This window comes from Salvelinus namaycush, chromosome 7, assembly GCF_016432855.1.
Source record: "Salvelinus namaycush isolate Seneca chromosome 7, SaNama_1.0, whole genome shotgun sequence".
Classification (NCBI taxonomy): domain Eukaryota; kingdom Metazoa; phylum Chordata; class Actinopteri; order Salmoniformes; family Salmonidae; genus Salvelinus; species Salvelinus namaycush.
This window is the reverse complement of record NC_052313.1, coordinates 44,352,093-44,369,189: the sequence shown is the minus strand read 5'-3', so window position 1 is coordinate 44,369,189 and position 17,097 is coordinate 44,352,093. Positions and strand designations below refer to the sequence as shown.

Genomic DNA, 17,097 nt, shown 5'->3' with positions numbered 1-17,097 from the left:
TCTCTCTCTCTCCCTCTTTTCCCCCCCTCTCTCAGGTAGCAGAGCTGTTTCTGCAGCACGGTGTGGACATTAACACCATCGATAAGCAGGGCCGCAGTTTGCTGATGGTGGCAGCCAGCGAGGGCCACCTCAGCACTGCGGACTTCCTGCTGACAAAGGGTGAGAGGTCAAGGCTCAGGGTCACATCATGGTACATGTCAATTCTCAGTGCACTAAGGGGGATAGAGTGTTATTTGAGATATTTTTTTTTATTTCGTAGCTCTGAGATATACAGTATAGACTTGTATTATTAGGTACACCCCATTCACAAAAATGGTTCGCTCCTACAGACAGTAAGTCAGGTGGCCGTGGCTTGCTATATAATGCAGGGAGACAGGCATCAAGGCATTCAGTTATGTTCATTTGAACTTCAGAATGGGAAAAACTAGTGACCTAAGTGACTTTGAGCGTAGTATGATCGTCGGTGCCAGGCGCGCCGGTTCCAGTATCTCAGAAACGGTAGGCTTCCTGGGATTTTCACGCACGACAGTGTCTAGGGTTTATCGAGAAGGGTGCGACAAACAAAAAACATCCAGTCAGCAGCAGTCCTGTGGGTGAAAACAGCTCGTCGATGAGAGAGGTTGAACGAGAATGACAAGAATGGTGCAAGCTAACAAACGGGCCACAAACAGGCAAATAACGGTGCAGTACAACAGTGGTGTGCAGAACAGCATCTCGGAACCCACAACTCGTCGGTCCTTGTCACGGATGTTGCAAGGACCGATTGCAGCAGATGACCACATCGGGTTCCCCTCCTATCAGCTAAAAACAAGGAAGAAGCGGCTCCAGTGGGCACACGATCACCAACAATTGAGGAGTGGAAAAACATTGCCTCGTCCGACGATTCCTGGTTCCTGTTGAGTCATGCTGATGGCAGTCAGGATTTGGCGTAAGCAACATGAGTCCATGGCCCCATCCTCCCTGGTGTCAACGGTACAGGCTTGTGGCGGTGGTGTACTGGTGTGGGGAATGTTTTCCTGGCACACGTTAGGTCCCTTGATACCAATTGAGCAGCGTTTCTATGCCCTGAAGAATTCAGGCTGTTCTGGAGGGAAAGGAAGGTCCGACCCAGTACTAGATGGGTGTACCTAATAAACTGTGTGTATGTCAGTCTCAGTTGCAGTGGAGTGAGCATGTTATTTCTGATCTGGTTCCAGGCGCGTCTTTAGCCTCTGTGGACAAGGAGGGCCAGACAGCTCTGAGCTGGGCGTGTCTGAAGGGTCAGAAGGGCGTGGTGCAGCGCCTGGTGGAGAAGGGGGCAGAGATAGACCACCCTGATAGGAACGGACGTACCCCTCTCGACCTGGCAGCTTTCAACGGTGATGCAGAGACGGTGGGGTTCCTTCTAATACTGCAAACTGGAGAAAAAAATAGGTCCACGGACATAATTCGGATTTCGCTGCAACTGGCCTAGATCGTCTAAAACTGGCCTAGATTGTAGATTTTTAAAAACACAGTACTGAATTTACACAATTCCCTCCAGCACCTTTGGCCTTGTTTGAATCCTTTTAAAATGCTGTTTGTTTTGTGGTGTCCTCTACAACCACAGGTTCAGTACCTGGTGGAGAAGGGTGCGGTGGTGGAGCATGTGGACCACAGTGGGGTGAGGCCTCTGGAGATGGCTGTGGGCTGTAGGAACACTGCTGTAGTGGTCACCCTACTGAAGAAAGGGTCCAAGCTGGGTGAGTTGGAGTTGACCTGATCTGTCGGTGTTAAAGCCCTGCAGGGTCTTGAGGAAGGCTCTATCAACATCATGTATTTCACCCCTCTTTCTCTTCACTCCTTTCTACCTGCTAAAAGGCTACAGAACATCCCCTTATGATCGATCAGGTACTTTCTTTAGATACCTTTTACAGCGTTCTGTGTGTGTGTGTGTGTGTGTGTGTTTAACCTGTGTTCTCTTACCTCTTGATCAGGTCATGCTACGTGGGCGATGGCCACATCCAAACCAGACGTCCTCCTCATCCTCCTACAGAAACTCATGGAGGAGGGCAACCTGCTGTATAAGGTGGGTTAACAACAAAAGGAAAACCTGATCTATCTATCTATCAGCCAGCCAGCCAGCCAGCCAGCCAGCCAGCCAGCCAGCCAGCCAGCCAGCCAGCCAGCCAGCCAGCCAGCCAGCCAGCCAGCCATGAAAGTGTGTCCAATTAGAAAATCTGCTAGCCCCCTTCTCCAAATCAATGTCTGTATTTTCTCTCCATCTCTCCCTCTCCAGAAGGGGAGGATGAAGGAGGCAGCCCAGAGGTATCAGTACGCCCTGAGGAAGTTCCCCCGAGACGGCTTCGGAGACGATCTGAAGGGCCTGAAAGAGCTCCGTGTCTCCTTGTACCTCAACATGTCACGCTGCCGCAGGAAAACCAATGTGAGACACACACACACACACACATTACTCTATCAGTTGTTAATAGAATTGAACATTTAATAAAACTGCAGTTTTACATCGTCTGATATAGATACACACTAGAAAATTAGCTATTTTATAGAATTTAACACTGAATGAAACGTCATTTCATGTTAATAGTATTGGATTAGGTATAATAGATAGATCTTCATCTCATCTGGAGGGAGTGATCTAACACACCCTTGTTTTACCAGACAATATAATAAGACTGTTATACTAGAGTAGTGGTGGTAAAATGGCATCCTCCGGGCAAATGAATAATGGAAAGATGCTATGATGTGATAGGGTCATCCTCTCCCATATACTGGAGTAATCACTCACTCACACACACATGCAAGGTGGACGCGTGTGCACAAACACGTGCGCACACAAACCCACACGGAAAGAAGGGATCCTCCCCACGTTGTTGCTGGTGGATATTGGGTCAGGGGGAAGAGAGAGCTGGCTAGGCACACACACATCATCCACATTTCATCATGCTGCAGGTGAATAGAACAGGAGGGGAGTGGGAGTAGAGAGGCCATAAAAACTGTTATTAAACATTGAACAGTTATTTAGAGCTGTGGATTTCAAGACTGTGGTGTAATGCACACCTCCATCTCAAGGACGGAATCACACTGTGGTGTGCTTCATTAAATATTCACCTGAGAGGAATGAGGGGAGCAGGGAAACTCGTTTAAAAACAAGCCAACCGCATGCTCTCTAGGCATACCAGAGACGGATGGATACACTGCACGCAGGCATGCACACACACACACAGACATATTGTACACGCATGTACACACACTAGGGCCACTAGAGGTGCTTATGAAATTACCATTAAAGGCCCAGCTCAGTCAAAAACATGATTTACCTGTGTTTTATATATATTTCTACACTATGAGGTTGCAATAATACTGTGAAATTGTGAAAGATGATGATAATGGCCTTTTAGTGTAAGAGCTGTTTGAAAAGACATCACCAGGTGGTAAATTAGTTAATAACCCAATAAGAAAGCGAGTTCCAAAGCTCTCTGTCAATAACAGCTAGTTTTCAGTTTCCCCTCCCAGACAGTCAAAGCAAAATTATTACTTGAGAAATTTCTCTTTGCTAAGCAGCTATTTTAGTTCATATCTGAAAATGTTTATGAAAACAATGAGAGTAAGGTACTTAATTGTTAACCAGAAATAATTTAATATTGAGATAAAAACCGCTGCATTGTACCTTTAAGAGTCAATAGTTTTCATTTCCGACATCTGATTGAAGGAGTTTTTTTTTGTTTTACGGTTTGGAGAGAAGCTATGAGCACCCGTCTGGAGAATCCATTAAGACACTGGGAGATAAAGCTGCTCTACTCTGAGCTGCACACAGATTAAGAATTCTCCAATTAAACAACACTGAATTCCTCATTCCAGTCACTTCTAGTAATTGCAAAGTGTGGCCCTGTGTGGACTACCGCTGGATTCACACTGCACTCATTAACGCTCACAAACACATTACCCTGGCTAATGACCTTAAGACGTTGGTTTTGGCTTCTCCGTGAGATATTCAGGGTGGACAGAATTTAACAGTAAACATTCATAATTAACTGTTGAGTTTCTGTCCTCTTTTTCCCCCCGACAGGATTTTGGTATAGCAGAGGAGTTTGCCACCAAAGCCCTGGAACTGAAACCCAAGTCTTATGAGGCGTTCTACACCAGAGCACGAGCCAAGAGGAGCAGCAGGTTAGTACAGACCAGTTCTCCCTTAATACTGATATAAAGGAAGGGACTAGAATGGACGGGTACAGTTTTGTCTAAGGACAAGACAAACTCACCTCACACTATATTCGCCTCATGTGTCCATCCAGGCAGTATGCGGCGGCGCTAGCTGACCTCAGCGAGGCGTCTCGGCTCTGCCCCACCAACCGGGAGATCCGCCGTCTGCTGACGCGTGTGGAGGACGAGTGTCAACAACAACAGCAGCAGTCCCCCAACACACCACAGGGCCAACAAGCAGCACACAGCCAGACTCCCGACGACCTCACAGAGAGAAGCCAGGACACAGAGAGGAGTTGTGATACACAGAGCCAGGATGAACTAGATGATGATTATGAAGAGATAGGGGGAGAGGAAGAGCCCTCACAGAACCCCTATGGACCCAACAGGCCCAAGAACCCCTATGGACCCGACAGGGCTCTCCCACCAGTACCAGGCGCAGTGGGCTTAGCTCCCCTGGACCCCAGGCCTGGTTCCCCTCTGGACGAGTCCACACAGACCAACCTGTCTCTGGACAAGCAGGGCCCTGTCCTGCAGGGTCCTAGACAAAACCAAAGCATGAAGACCAAGCAGCAGCACTGTAACTCCCTGCAGGTAGGGGGCAGACCAGGGGGCAGGCCTATGTCTCTGTGTGGCCCCTCCAGCCCCCTGCCAGGCAGACACATCTCTACCTCCTTGAGACCCAGCCCTGGCCTGGGCATCGACATCAGCCCTCTGCCCTCTTCCACAGACCACCAACTGGGGCTCACCCCTGCCAACCACCACCACTCCTCATCTGTGCAGCCCTTCCAGGGCCACTCCTCTAGCCTGGCTAGGGGAACAGACAGGCTCTCAGCCCACCACGGCACCACGCTGGACGGACAGGCTGGGTCCCTCACCCCTGGGTTTGGTAAGGAGGTAAGGAGGGAGGGTCCTGGGGGGTCAGCTGGCCCGGGTCTGCGTTCTGGTGGTCAGACGGGCAGTATGAAGGCCTCCAGCTCTAGCAGTAGCTTAGCCTCCAGCGGGACCCTGTCAGACAGCGGCAGGATCCAGGCACCTCAGGGGCCCGACGTGCCTCGCCCCAGACCGGCTAAACCAGAGCTCAAGCCTCGGCCCTTCATGGGGGTGAAAGACAAGGCAGTGCGTGTCCAGGGGCAGCCCCCACCTGGACTGGGCTGGCAAGGTCAGCCTCACTCCCAGCCACTCTCCCCTGAAGGTCTAGAGAACCAGAGACACAGCATGGCCCCTATGGACAACATCCAGGGATTAAATAATGAGTTCAAGCAGAGGTCCTCTTATGCGGAGCCACTGCAGAGCCAGACTCCCCTCCAGGTGCTCAACGGGGCCCAGGCTCAGGCCCAACACCTGGCCCAACAGGCTCAGGCCAAGGCCCTGGCTAGGGAGTTTGGAGACAGGTTCTACCACCGGGAGCCAAGACCAGGTCCAGCTGCAGGCCTACATCACTCCTCCCAGTTCCCAGACGGGAACCACCGGCAGGCAGGGCTCACCAGAGATAACCCAGCCATCCTACCCATCAAACCTAAACGCTCCTTTATAGAATCCAACGTCTGAACTGACCATACATTCAGTCAAGCACAAACACAGGTGCAGACACCATAACAACTTTCTCTGTATTCCAGAGAAACGGTGGCAAGGGAATGGTTTCAAAGTTTCTTTCTTAATCTGACTCTTGTAAAGTGACAGTGTATGTGATGCACTGCGTTTAGACTTAAGCAGTATTTGAGGCTTTTGTGCTTTTTGCGTAAGCATGCCTACAGCAACTCCAGTAAGCCAACAACACAGTGCACATTATCAGACCTGGGAAACACCATATAGTACCAGCCCAATAGCTGAACAGTAGCACAGCATTCTACTATGGGCCATTAGAACAATGTAACTATGATGTAGTTTGTAAAGAAAAACACTGAAGGGTTTTCGATACTAATGGACGAGAAGCCATTTGATTAAACGGTTGGCTAATGATCGGCACGCATATTGAATAGGGATACATTAGATTTGTATGTGTTCTATTTATAGACTATATAAGTGGTGATAGCCTTTGTCAGTATAACGGAGCCCTCAATGCAAAGTGTTTCTCAATGCATGGAGGGTTCTTTTCCTTTGTACATTTTATAAATAATCATATTTAAGTGTACATATAATCCTACGGACATTGTTGTAACTGCTTGTTGTTGCGGTCTATGTTCATGTATTTACTGTGCCGATGGCTTGTTCAGCTGTACGAGCAATATATTTTATATAGTTATTTTTGCACAGCTAGAGAAATAATTGAAAAGTTGATGGATTTATTTAGTTTATGTGCGCACAACATTAACAGTTTACAGTAAGGTACAGAATAGCTTGTAAGGGTATTATTGGTGAGATGATACAGATATTCTACATGAACATTGTTGCCATCTTTGATTTGTGAGCTATGCGACACATTATACAGACTATGCTCAAGCACTACTACCATAATCATGGGAAAATAAAATCTCTTTGGAAAACTAAAATGACATCTCCCTTCCACCCATTTCAAACACCCATGTGTAAAATTGTATGTGTACCGATATCTGCTATCCCTGTTATATAACTTCAGCCATAGATTGAACACTTCTGTTGTTGGCACCAGTATCCCTTAAATGCCTACAGTGCATTTTCCAATTTTTGTTAGATTACAGCCTTATTCTAAAATGGTTCATCATTTTTTTAAATCCTCATCAATCTACACACAACACCCATACTGACAAACCCCCCCAAAAAATTGGGAAATGTTTGCATTTAACAAACTAAATACCTTATTTACATAAGTATTCATACCCTTTGCTATTAGACTCAAAACTGAGATCAGGTGCATCCTGTTTCCATTGATCATCCTTGAGATGTTTCTACAACTTGATTGGAGTCCACCTGCGGTAAATTAAATTGATTGGACATGATTTGAAAAGGCAAACACCTGTCTATATAAGGTCCCATAGTTGACAGTGCATGTCAGAGCAAAAACCAAGCCATGAGGTCGAAGGAGGCACAGATCTGGAGAAAGGTACCAAAACATTTCTGCAGCATTGAAGGTCCCCAAGAACATAGTGGCCTCCATCATTCTTAAATGGAAGAAGTTTGGAACCACCAAGATTCTTCCTAGAGCTGACCTCTTGACCAAACTGAGCAATCGGGGGAGAAGGGCCTTGGTCAGGGAGGTGACCAAGAACCCGATGGTCACTCTGACAGAGCTCCAGAGCTCCTCTGTGGAGATAGAACCTTCCAGAAGGACAACCATCTCTGCAGCACTCCACCAATCAGAACTTTATGGTAGAGTGGCCAGACGGAAGCCACTCCTTAGTAAAAAGCACATGACATCCCGCTTGGCGTTTGCCAAAAGGCATCTAAACTGTCAGACCATGAGAAACAAGATTCTCTGGTCTGATGAAACCAAGACTGAACTCTTTGGCCTGAATGCCAAGCGTCACATCTGGAGGAAACCTGGCACCATCCCTACTGTGACACATGGTGGTGGCACCATCATGCTGTGGGGATGTTTTTCAGCTGCAGGGACTGGGAGACTAGTCAGGATTGAGGGAAAGATGAACGGAGCAAAGTACAGAGAGATCCTTGATGAAAACCTGCTCCAGAGCGCTCAGGACCGGGGCGAAGGTTCACCTTCCAACAGGACAATGACCCTGAGCACACAGCCAAGACAACATAGGAATGGCTTCGGGACAAGTCTCTGAATGTCCTTGAGTGGCCCAGCCAGAGCCTGGACTTGAACCCGATCGAACATCTCCGGAGACCTGAAAATAGTTGTGCAGTGACGCTCCCCATCCAACCTGACAGAGCTTGAGAGGATCTGCAGAGAAAAATGGGAGAAACTCCCCAAATACAGGTGTGCAAAGCTTGTAGTTTCATACCCAAGAAGACTTGAGGCTGTAATCACTGCCAAAGGAGCTTCAACAAAGTACTGAGTAAAGGGTCTGAATACTTATGTAATATTTATTTAGATTTTTTGTAATACATTTGCTGACATGTCTAACCTGTTTATGCTTTGTCATTATGGGGTATTGTGTGTAGATTAATGAGGGGGGGGGAAACTATTTAATCAATTTTAGAATAAGGCTGTAACATAACAAAATGTGGAAAAAGTCAAGGGGTCTGAATTCTTTCCGAATGCACTGTACATTGTATCATCGTCCATGAAATGGTTTTGGAGAGAGTAGAGTAAATAGCAGAGTTAAACATGGTCAACATGCATGAGTTTGAGAATATATATATTAGAATGTCTCATCAGCTATAAATATTTACATTCTAAAGCAGTTTCATCCCAACAGACACAGTGAGGGGTTGAATCGAAGCTCAGTATGGTCAACCTGAAAACATCATCATATATAGCTTTATGTACTATGAGCCTACTTTTGGTCAGAAGTTAACTGAGGGATAGACCTGCATTCAGATTGAAATGATGTAGAAGATGCCCCTGCATCCCTCTTTCTCACTGGCTGGTCCTCCAGCGTCCAATAGCCATCTTCAGGGTTCGGTTTGGGGTCAGAAGTGTTGTCTGTAAGGGCAGGTTGGTCATGGGGCTGGAACGATTCTTGGTTGCGATCCAGCTCTCAATCGCTTCCCTCTCATAGGAGTACCCATCTGTTCCGAAGAAAAGGTAGACAAGATGGAGTGTGTTTTGCATCCTTTAAAAGCATGCCACTGTTTTGCAAAATTTTTTGTAGCATAGAAATAGATAGATAGAATCTTGATAGCTAAAAATGCACAGACAAAGACAGGTTGCCATGGGGAAGTGTCCCACCTGCAGCGATAACAGGGTCCTTCATCAACTCTCTGGTGATTGGACAGAGGTACTCATCAGGAACACCGGTACACACACACCCCGCCTTCAGCTCCTCCACCTTCCTCAGGACCTTACTGCGCAACCCCACAGACTCTACAGCACACCAACAGGAAACAACCAGGCAGAGATTTGGGGAAATTGTACATTGGCCTTGCATCATTTGTGGATGTGCTATCCTAGCTTGAACACACTGCGTACATGACCCAGTTCCTGGTCACCATGGAGACTACAGTAAAGCGAGGTCAGTCTGTGTGTGTGTGTGTGTGTTAGACACACAAAAAACAAAATGAGCCCTCCGCCCCTGAGAGGAAAAATAATCATCTCTCTCCATCAGGAAGATAACAACCTGGCATGGTGCCATCCCTCACTCTCAGAGACAGTAGAGAGTAGAAAGAGACACCCATGTCTGCTAAGAGATTCATCTGTTAGAGAACAGGGCTGTTTGGTTACTATGGTTGCTATTGGCGTGAGAGACCAACAACAGACCCACACCTACCACCTCACAGAGAAACTAGGGTGAAAGATCTTTATTTAAAAGAGAAGATATACGGATCAACCAAAATCTGTAAATCACATTTTCAGATGGATTTTGGAAATGTTTCAGACAGAAATGGTATTAGCTGTAAACCATTTTTTATGTTACAGGATATGTATTTTGGGATGAGTAATTGTGTTATATAATAGGCGCAGAAATCTTAAAAGCAGATTACACTCGCGGTGCAGAATACACATGGCCTAATCTAACCCTGTACAGTTAAAATGTATGTAATCCTGAGTAAATCTCATATTAACATTCATTCCTCAATGTCCACCTTGTTTTTCATTTGTCCCTCCCCCTACTTAAAAAAAGATTCCAGCCTGAGTTTGTGATGACGCTCCGTTTCCAGCTACTGTACAAAATGTGGATCTCAGATACCAGACTGACGAGTGGGTAATGTGTATAATATGATAATGTACCATTAGCTGTATGATAATGTGTATGATGATGTGTATGATGTGATGTGCCGTCCCCCACCTATGTTGAGTTCTGAGGCCAGTGTCTCCTTGGTCAGACTGACGAGCTCCGCTCCATCTATGTTGTTTGCCTTGAAGTTTTCCACCAGCGCCTGCAGCCCCTCCTCACACAGCCACGCCCCCACGTCCTCCTCTGACCAATCACTGACCAGAAGCCTGGAGTGACACAGCAACTTTCTGCCTAATAGGTCGGAAAACAGGAAGTGACCGCACATTAGTATCTCTCAATGACATGTTGTTACTATAGGTATTAAATGTGTAACCTATCAAAAGTTTCTACGGTGCTTTTTAGTCACTTTCCCACCTTCGCATGAGAGTGTTGCAGTTTCAACTGGAAAACAAGATGTGAAAAATGAAATACATTTCAAACAGCACAGTAAGACTCCACTTAAAAAATAATAATACCATTGTCAACTAAAATGTTGAACATTGACGTATTTAAAATGACAGTCATTGAATTGCAAGCCTTTTATTGACAAGCCTCTCTTAGAAAGAGTTGCGTATAGGTTATTGGAAAACCATCAGGTGAGAGGAGAGGAAGAAAGCATTGCCAGCCTATAGAACTACACAGTGTACAAAACATGAACACCTGCTCTTTCCATAACATAGACTGATGAATCCCTGATGAATTGAGGCTGTTCTGAGGGAAAAAGGGGGGATGCAACTCAATATTAGGAAGGTGATCTTAATGTTTTGTATACCGTGTACACTAATACAGTGAATCCAAATGAAAAGTGAAAAGCAACTCGGTTCTCGGCAGGCAGTGCTTCAAGGCAAAAGTCACCTGGAAACACAACAGGCTATGAAAGACTCAGTCATATTAGCAGAAGGCATCATCACCGGGGTAGAAGTATCACTCTCAATAAAGCCCTCTGATAGCAGCGGGACTCCTAGGTTTCACAGAGACCCTCCATCCCTCACTGCTTTCAATGAGCAGATGGGTGGTACAGATAAGGAAGAGAATTTAAAACTCACCAGGTAAAGATTTGCCTTCTTTTTCCCCCCCCGTGATCCATGCAGAGAGGGATGATGATTGGCAGAATAAAAAAAACATAATTAAGCCATAATCAATAAAGAAGAGCTGATGCAAAAACAGCACATAATCACCAGGCTGTCATCACCATTAAGTCAATAGGATCTTTGTTTACATGACAAAATAGTGAAACAGTACGTAGGAACCCACACATCGTGACTCAGAATGCTAATGCCATTCTTAATGCCAATAACACTGGAAGCTTGTCAGTACATGTACCTCTACCTCCTATCTTAGACTTCTGTCCATCTTTGTGTGTGTGCGTTACCCACCATGGCCACTGTGTCCATCCTCTAATCTCCATATATTGACAGTCTTGTCCATAGAACCCGTGGCAAACAGAGGTGTGCTGGGAGAGAAGGCGCACGCCGTCACGTACCTACAGCAAAGGATCATGGGAGGGAGGACGGAAAGGTACGTTTTTTTAAAAGCAGGCTATTCGAATAAGGCCATTGAGATGTGACGATGTCCCAAAGGGTAAGAAGGAAGATTACCTCTCATGTTGGTTCAATGTGTAGAGCAAAGTCCCCTGGCTCTGAAAAAGCAACAACATTCAAGTTCAGATGGGAGGTGGTCATGGATTTCTATGTGGAACATTAACATGGGGAGTTACACTGAAATGACATCTACGGTAATGAAAAGAGCTCGAGTGTCTTACAGCATCATACACTGTGACTGTTTTGTCCACTGAGCTGCAACAGAAAAGAAAATGGTCAAAAGCAACACACTTCTCCCCCTTGTGGCCAGTTGGAGTAAATGTATAACTTTATCTTGACTAACTGTGAGAGCGCTTTGCCATAGATCACCTACGGGCGGACTTACCCAGACACAAGCAGCTGTCCGTCTGCAGAGAAAGCACAGGAGAGCACCGGGGCAGACTGGCCGGTCAGGGTGTGCAGCAGCTGCATCTTACAACCTACGGGCCAGAGGGGACGGATGGACTACGCCTTCAGATCATTCATTGTGAACACACATCCACCACATCATTCGATGACCAACAAATGCACACAGTTCAACGTTAAACAGCACACTTGCGTATCCATAGCGCGTGGTCTACGTACTGCCTGTGTTGGACCTGGAGACGGTCCATATCTTCAGCGTGCTGTCTTGTCCACAGGAGGCCAGGCGGAACTGTACCCTACCGCTATCTGAGAGACGGGAGCAAATGAATCAAACACAACAAATTCCCATACATGTAGACTCCAAGATCCCAGATCAAAATGTTGCGCTGTATAGACAATTCCTCTGATCGTTGTTATGTTCGTACAAACAGATCTGGGAACAGGCCAACTCATAAGACGGCGGGAGGAGGAAAATATTATCATCACCACTGAGGATATTGGGGCCAAAGCAGCAGCAGGTGACCCCCAAGTCGTGAGTGTTCTTCTCCGCATGAAGCTGGTTCATGTCCAGGTCCCACAGCCTGAGGTCCCCATACGTAGATCCAGTGACAAACATCTGGCCACAGGGGGTGAAGGAGCAGGCCACCATAGTGGTGTCATTCACTGCCCCCGTCCTGTCGACAAATAATCAGTTAAGAACACTCCACAAGAGACAACACGTAACATCAGTCTGCAGAGGCCAGCAAAGCCTCACTCGATATAGGCAACACACCTATTTATGCTTAGATAACATTAGATAACATGGGGATAAATAACACCTATCAATTATGTTCACCTGTGCAATGTTTTCGTATGGAAATCCCAAAGACCTAAAGTACCATCAGACGCCCCCGAAACCAGGTGTGAAGAGTTGGGCGAGAAGGCGCAGACCCTGACGGGGTTCCTACCCGGATGCTCCAGCACTGCCTCTATCTCACCCGTGTCCGTTGACCACACAACTGTTGAACCATCAGTTGAACACGAGGCTAAATACTGACCACAGGCGCTGAAGCAACAACAATGGACGCCATAGCCGTGGCCAGAGAGCGGGGAGTATGGGACTTCGGAAAAGTCTCGGGTGTTGTAAATTCTTAAGGTTTTGTCAGCTGAACAGGTGGCCAGCAGTGTCGGGGAGAAGGCGCACCAGTTGACATCGTCGCAATGGTCTTGCAGGGTGCAGATCAGGGACACCATTTGAGTTGGTCTTGAAGAATCCCTTAGACAATAGAATATAACTATTAACTACGTGACATTACAATGATTACAAGATAGCTAGCATTGTCACTTCACCCCTACCTACATGTACAAATGACCTCAACTAACCTGTTACCCCTGCACACTGACTCGGTACCGGTATCCCCTGTATATAGCCTCATTATGTTATTGTGTTACTTAATTATTTGTTATATTTTCCTTTAGTTTATTTATTAAATATTTTCTTAACTCTTCTTGAAATGCACTGTTGGTTAAGGGCTTGTAAGTAAGCATTTCCCGGTAAGGTCTACACTTGTGGTATTTGGGCGGATGTGACAAATAAAGTTTGAGTTGATTTGCCTCATTATTACCAAACAGTTTGCCACACCTGGCAACCACCTGAAGTTGCCAGAGCAGAGAGGTTGCAATTGCATGCATTTTAGCAAATAGGCTACTTACTACCCACTTGACTAACCACTGGGCAAAAACTGGTTGAATCAACGTTGTTTCCAAGTCATTTCAAGCCAAAAAAACAATGTGATGACGTTGAATCAACGTGGAAATCTAATTAGGATTTACAAAGTCATCAAATTTAAGGGCTTTTAGTATTTTGACTGCCTCGCCTGGTTCACCAACTACTTCTCAGACAGAGTTCAGTGTGTCAAATCGGAGGGCCTGTTGTCCGGACCTCTGGCAGTCTCTATGGGGGTGCCAAAGGGTTCAATCCTCGGGCCGACTCTTTTCTCTGTATACATCAATGATGTCAGTCTTGCTGCTGGTGATTCTCTGATCCACCTCTATGCAGACAACACCATTCTGTATACTTCTGGCCCCTCTTTGGACACTGTGTTAACTAACCTCCAGACGAGCTTCAATGCCATACAACTCTCCTTCCGTGGCCTCCAACTGCTCTTAAATGCAAGTAAAACTAAATGCATGCTCTTCAACCGATCGCTGCCCACACCTGCCCGCACGTCCAACATCACTACTCTGGACGGTTCTGACTTAGCTAGGTATTTGTAGATGTCCACATATTCTGTCTGGCTAGACTGTAAACTCTCCTTCCAGACTCACATTAAGCATCTCCAATCCAAAATTAAATCTAGAATCGGCTTCCTATTTCGCAACAAAGCATCCTTCACTCATGCTGACAAACATACCCTCGTAAAACTGACTATCCTACAGATCCTTGACTTCGGCGATGTCATTTACATAAATAGCCTCCAACACTCTACTCAGCAAATTGGGTGCAGTCTATCACAGTGCCATCCGTTTTGTCACCAAAGCCGCATATACTACCCACCACTGCGACCTGTATGCTCTCGTTGGCTGGCCATCGCTTCATATTTGTCGCCAAATCCACTGGCTCCAGGTCATCTATAAGTCTTTGCTAGGTAAAGGCCCACCTTATCTCAGCTCACTGGTCACCATAGCAGCACCCACCCGTAGCACGCGCTCCGGCAGGTAAATTTCACTGGTCACCCCCAAAGCCAATTCCTCCTTCGGCCACCTTTCCTTCCAGTTCTCTGTTGTAAATGACTGGAACGAACTGCAAAAATCACTGAAGCTGGAGACTCATATCTCCCTCACTAGCTTTAAGCACCAGCTGTCAGAGCAGCTCACAGATCACTGCACCTGCATATAGCCCATCTGTAAATAGTCCATCCAACTACCTCATTCCCATACTATTATTTATTTTGCCCCTTTGCACCCCAGTATCTCTACTTGCACACTCATCTTCTGCACATCTATCACTCCAGTGTTAAATTGCTATATTGTAATTATTTCGCCACTATGGCCTATTTATTGCCTTACCTCCCTTATCCTACCTCGTTTGCACACACTGTATATAGACTTTTTTTCTATTGTATTATTGACTGTATGTTTGTTTATTCCATGTGTAACTGTGTTGTTGTTTTTGTCGCACTGCTTTGCTTTATCTTGGTCAGGTCGCAGTTGTAAATGAGAACTTGTTCTCAACTAGCCTACCAGGTTAAATAAAGATGGGAGAAATATATATCACCCGACTTTTAACCTAAATGCAATGACATGGTGAGAGGTTTTGTTGATTTCACGTTAGTTGATAACTCAACCAAATCTATACATTGAACTGACGTCTGTGCCCAGTGGGTAGTTAGTAGCGAGCAGATCCGGCACCTTACGCTTGCTTACAGCTGCACTACAGGGTCGGCCAGGCTTCGCAGAGCTGGCGCGAGATAAGGCTCAGAAAATGTACCTCAATCCTGGGATGAGAAAGGCTTTGAGAACCTCGAATCAATTGTCCCATTATCCCAACTGTTACACCGACAAGATTGAATGACTGCTAATTTTTCAGGAAAACCACTTCTATTCCTCATGCTAAATAGCAGTTGCCACATCAGCCATTTTGGAATAGCAGTGTCAGCCAATCAGCTCCTTTGTTGTTAAGCGCAACGTGATATTCGATCATGGCTGCTGTGGCTAATGCTAGTTAATATGTAGCCAATAAAACTGAACTCCGCGAATAACAAATGAGTTGCGCGCCTAGTGAAACTAGTTTCAGCACCCAACGACTCAGCACCGAAATCAGTCGTTTTTATGAAAACGTAATTTTATGTGATGTCGGAACTCCAGCCCGCCCACTCAACTCCATCGTAATAGTGGCTAGTTAACATGAGGACTATAAGTCTTTCAATCTTCTCTGTGTAACATTTGGGAGTATTCGAAGTACAACTCGTCCCTGGAATTATGTATGTTTGCCGAGCCATATGCGCTGTGTCTTAATTTAACGCTGCAATATTTAACTTTTTGGGCGACCCGACCAAATTCACATAGTAATGTGAGTTATAAATCTGTAATTCTCATTGAAAGCAATTTTAAGAAGCAGTAAAGCTGTTCAATGTGCACTATTTCTATGCTTCCTGATCTTAAGTTGAGTTTTTTCATATTTTACTTTCGGTATTGTACACCAGCTTTAAAACAGCTGAAAATACTGTAATGGAACAAGCAGGGAGCAGGTCTCGATCCCTCGACCTTATAGCCCAAAGTCCAGCGCGCAATCGACTGTGCCCCAAAAGCATGCTCGTGCGGAAGACTCGATATCCGCCCTTATAAACCCAGGGTCGTTACAATACAATATTTTTGTTTATTGAAAATATATTTCACATCAGTTTAGATGGTACAATGATTATCTACACTATACTTGCTTGTTTGTTTTATCACAAACTGGAATTAGGCAAACTATTCGAATTTTTAGCAACCACAAATGGCGGAGCGATTTATGTATAGTGCACCTTTATGCAAACTGCCTAACTGACCATGTAATGCAGCTATAAGCAAGCATAAGGTGTCGGATCTGCTGCTAACCCTTTAGCTATTCTAGCTGTTCGCACAACAACAGCATCATTCTATGCTCCTGTTGTTTAGTTTGTATTATAACAAATGCATGTAAATACAAAGGCAGTATTATTTTATATTCAAACTAAAGTGGTATTTATGTTTATTTGCTTACCTCTTTGCGTGTCTCTGTTCAATGTTTACTTCCTGGTCATGCGCACGCTGTCATATGATCAGCTGACCGTAATGACCTTCCCCCCCAGAAATATGCATCTATGGGTAGCTGCAGTGACCAGGGTATTGCCGCGTTCAAACAACTGGGAGCTCGGAAATCTCCACTTCAAACTTCAGTGCGTTCAAGAAAACTGGGAACTCGCGAAAAAAACGAGCTCTGACTTGGATAATTCGTTTGGAACGGTCATCCAACTCAGAACTCTAGAGCTTCGACTAACCGACCTTAAGATCACTGACGTCATGATTTGACCTCGTTTTTTCCGTGTTCCCATTTGTCTTGAACGCACCATATGGCGAGTGGGTGTGTCCAAATGAGTGGGTGTATAGACAGGGAATCAGCTAATTGTGCAGATTTGCTGCGCCTCAAGAAACGGAAGAAAAAAACAGCTCAATCAAAACCGTCTAACCTAAAGCAGAGCGCTTTTCACACG

General features: G+C 45.7%; 2 protein-coding genes across 5 annotated transcripts in view; one reads left to right on the top strand and one right to left on the bottom strand.

The window, feature by feature from the left end:
• LOC120050737 (protein TANC1-like) overlaps window positions 1-5,730 on the top strand; it is a 53,225-nt gene extending 47,495 nt beyond the window's left edge. The window contains exons 21-27 of the mRNA XM_038997299.1: window positions 36-159; window positions 1,197-1,372; window positions 1,589-1,721; window positions 1,956-2,047; window positions 2,258-2,404; window positions 4,046-4,146; window positions 4,272-5,730. Of these exons, the coding sequence (XP_038853227.1) occupies window positions 36-159; window positions 1,197-1,372; window positions 1,589-1,721; window positions 1,956-2,047; window positions 2,258-2,404; window positions 4,046-4,146; window positions 4,272-5,730 (2,232 nt within the window). The remainder of the gene's footprint in view (window positions 1-35; window positions 160-1,196; window positions 1,373-1,588; window positions 1,722-1,955; window positions 2,048-2,257; window positions 2,405-4,045; window positions 4,147-4,271) is intronic.
• Window positions 5,731-8,235: 2,505 nt separating this feature from the next.
• wdsub1 (WD repeat, sterile alpha motif and U-box domain containing 1) lies at window positions 8,236-16,713 on the bottom strand. 4 transcript variants are annotated; one of them, XM_038998096.1, is made up of 13 exons: window positions 16,608-16,713; window positions 12,720-13,139; window positions 12,371-12,558; window positions 12,104-12,190; window positions 11,865-11,958; window positions 11,701-11,734; window positions 11,537-11,577; window positions 11,315-11,421; window positions 10,985-11,002; window positions 10,314-10,340; window positions 10,011-10,190; window positions 8,954-9,088; window positions 8,236-8,793 (listed from the first exon to the last, which is right to left on the bottom strand). In XM_038998096.1, the coding sequence occupies exons 2-13, from the start codon at window positions 13,115-13,117 to the stop codon at window positions 8,642-8,644; spliced, it is 1,461 nt and encodes a 486-aa protein (XP_038854024.1). In that variant the 5' UTR covers window positions 13,118-13,139; window positions 16,608-16,713; the 3' UTR covers window positions 8,236-8,641. The 4 variants fall into 4 exon arrangements, with proteins under 4 accessions (XP_038854024.1, XP_038854026.1, XP_038854025.1 ...); XM_038998098.1 differs by having other exon boundaries at window positions 10,985-10,999; XM_038998097.1 differs by lacking the exon at window positions 16,608-16,713 and adding an exon at window positions 15,354-15,473.
• Window positions 16,714-17,097: the final 384 nt, after the last annotated feature.

Excerpts from the sequence above, each read along its gene's own strand:
- wdsub1 (XM_038998096.1), bottom strand. The coding sequence starts at position 13,117 with ATGGTGTCCCTGATCTGCACCCTGCAAGACCATTGCGACGATGTCAAC. Across the intron at positions 12,559-12,719 it reads CATACGAAAACATTGCACAG|GACGGGGGCAGTGAATGACA; the intron begins GTGAACATAATT and ends ATTTGTCGACAG. Across the intron at positions 11,959-12,103 it reads CTCCAGGTCCAACACAGGCA|GTTGTAAGATGCAGCTGCTG; the intron begins GTACGTAGACCA and ends TCTGGCCCGTAG.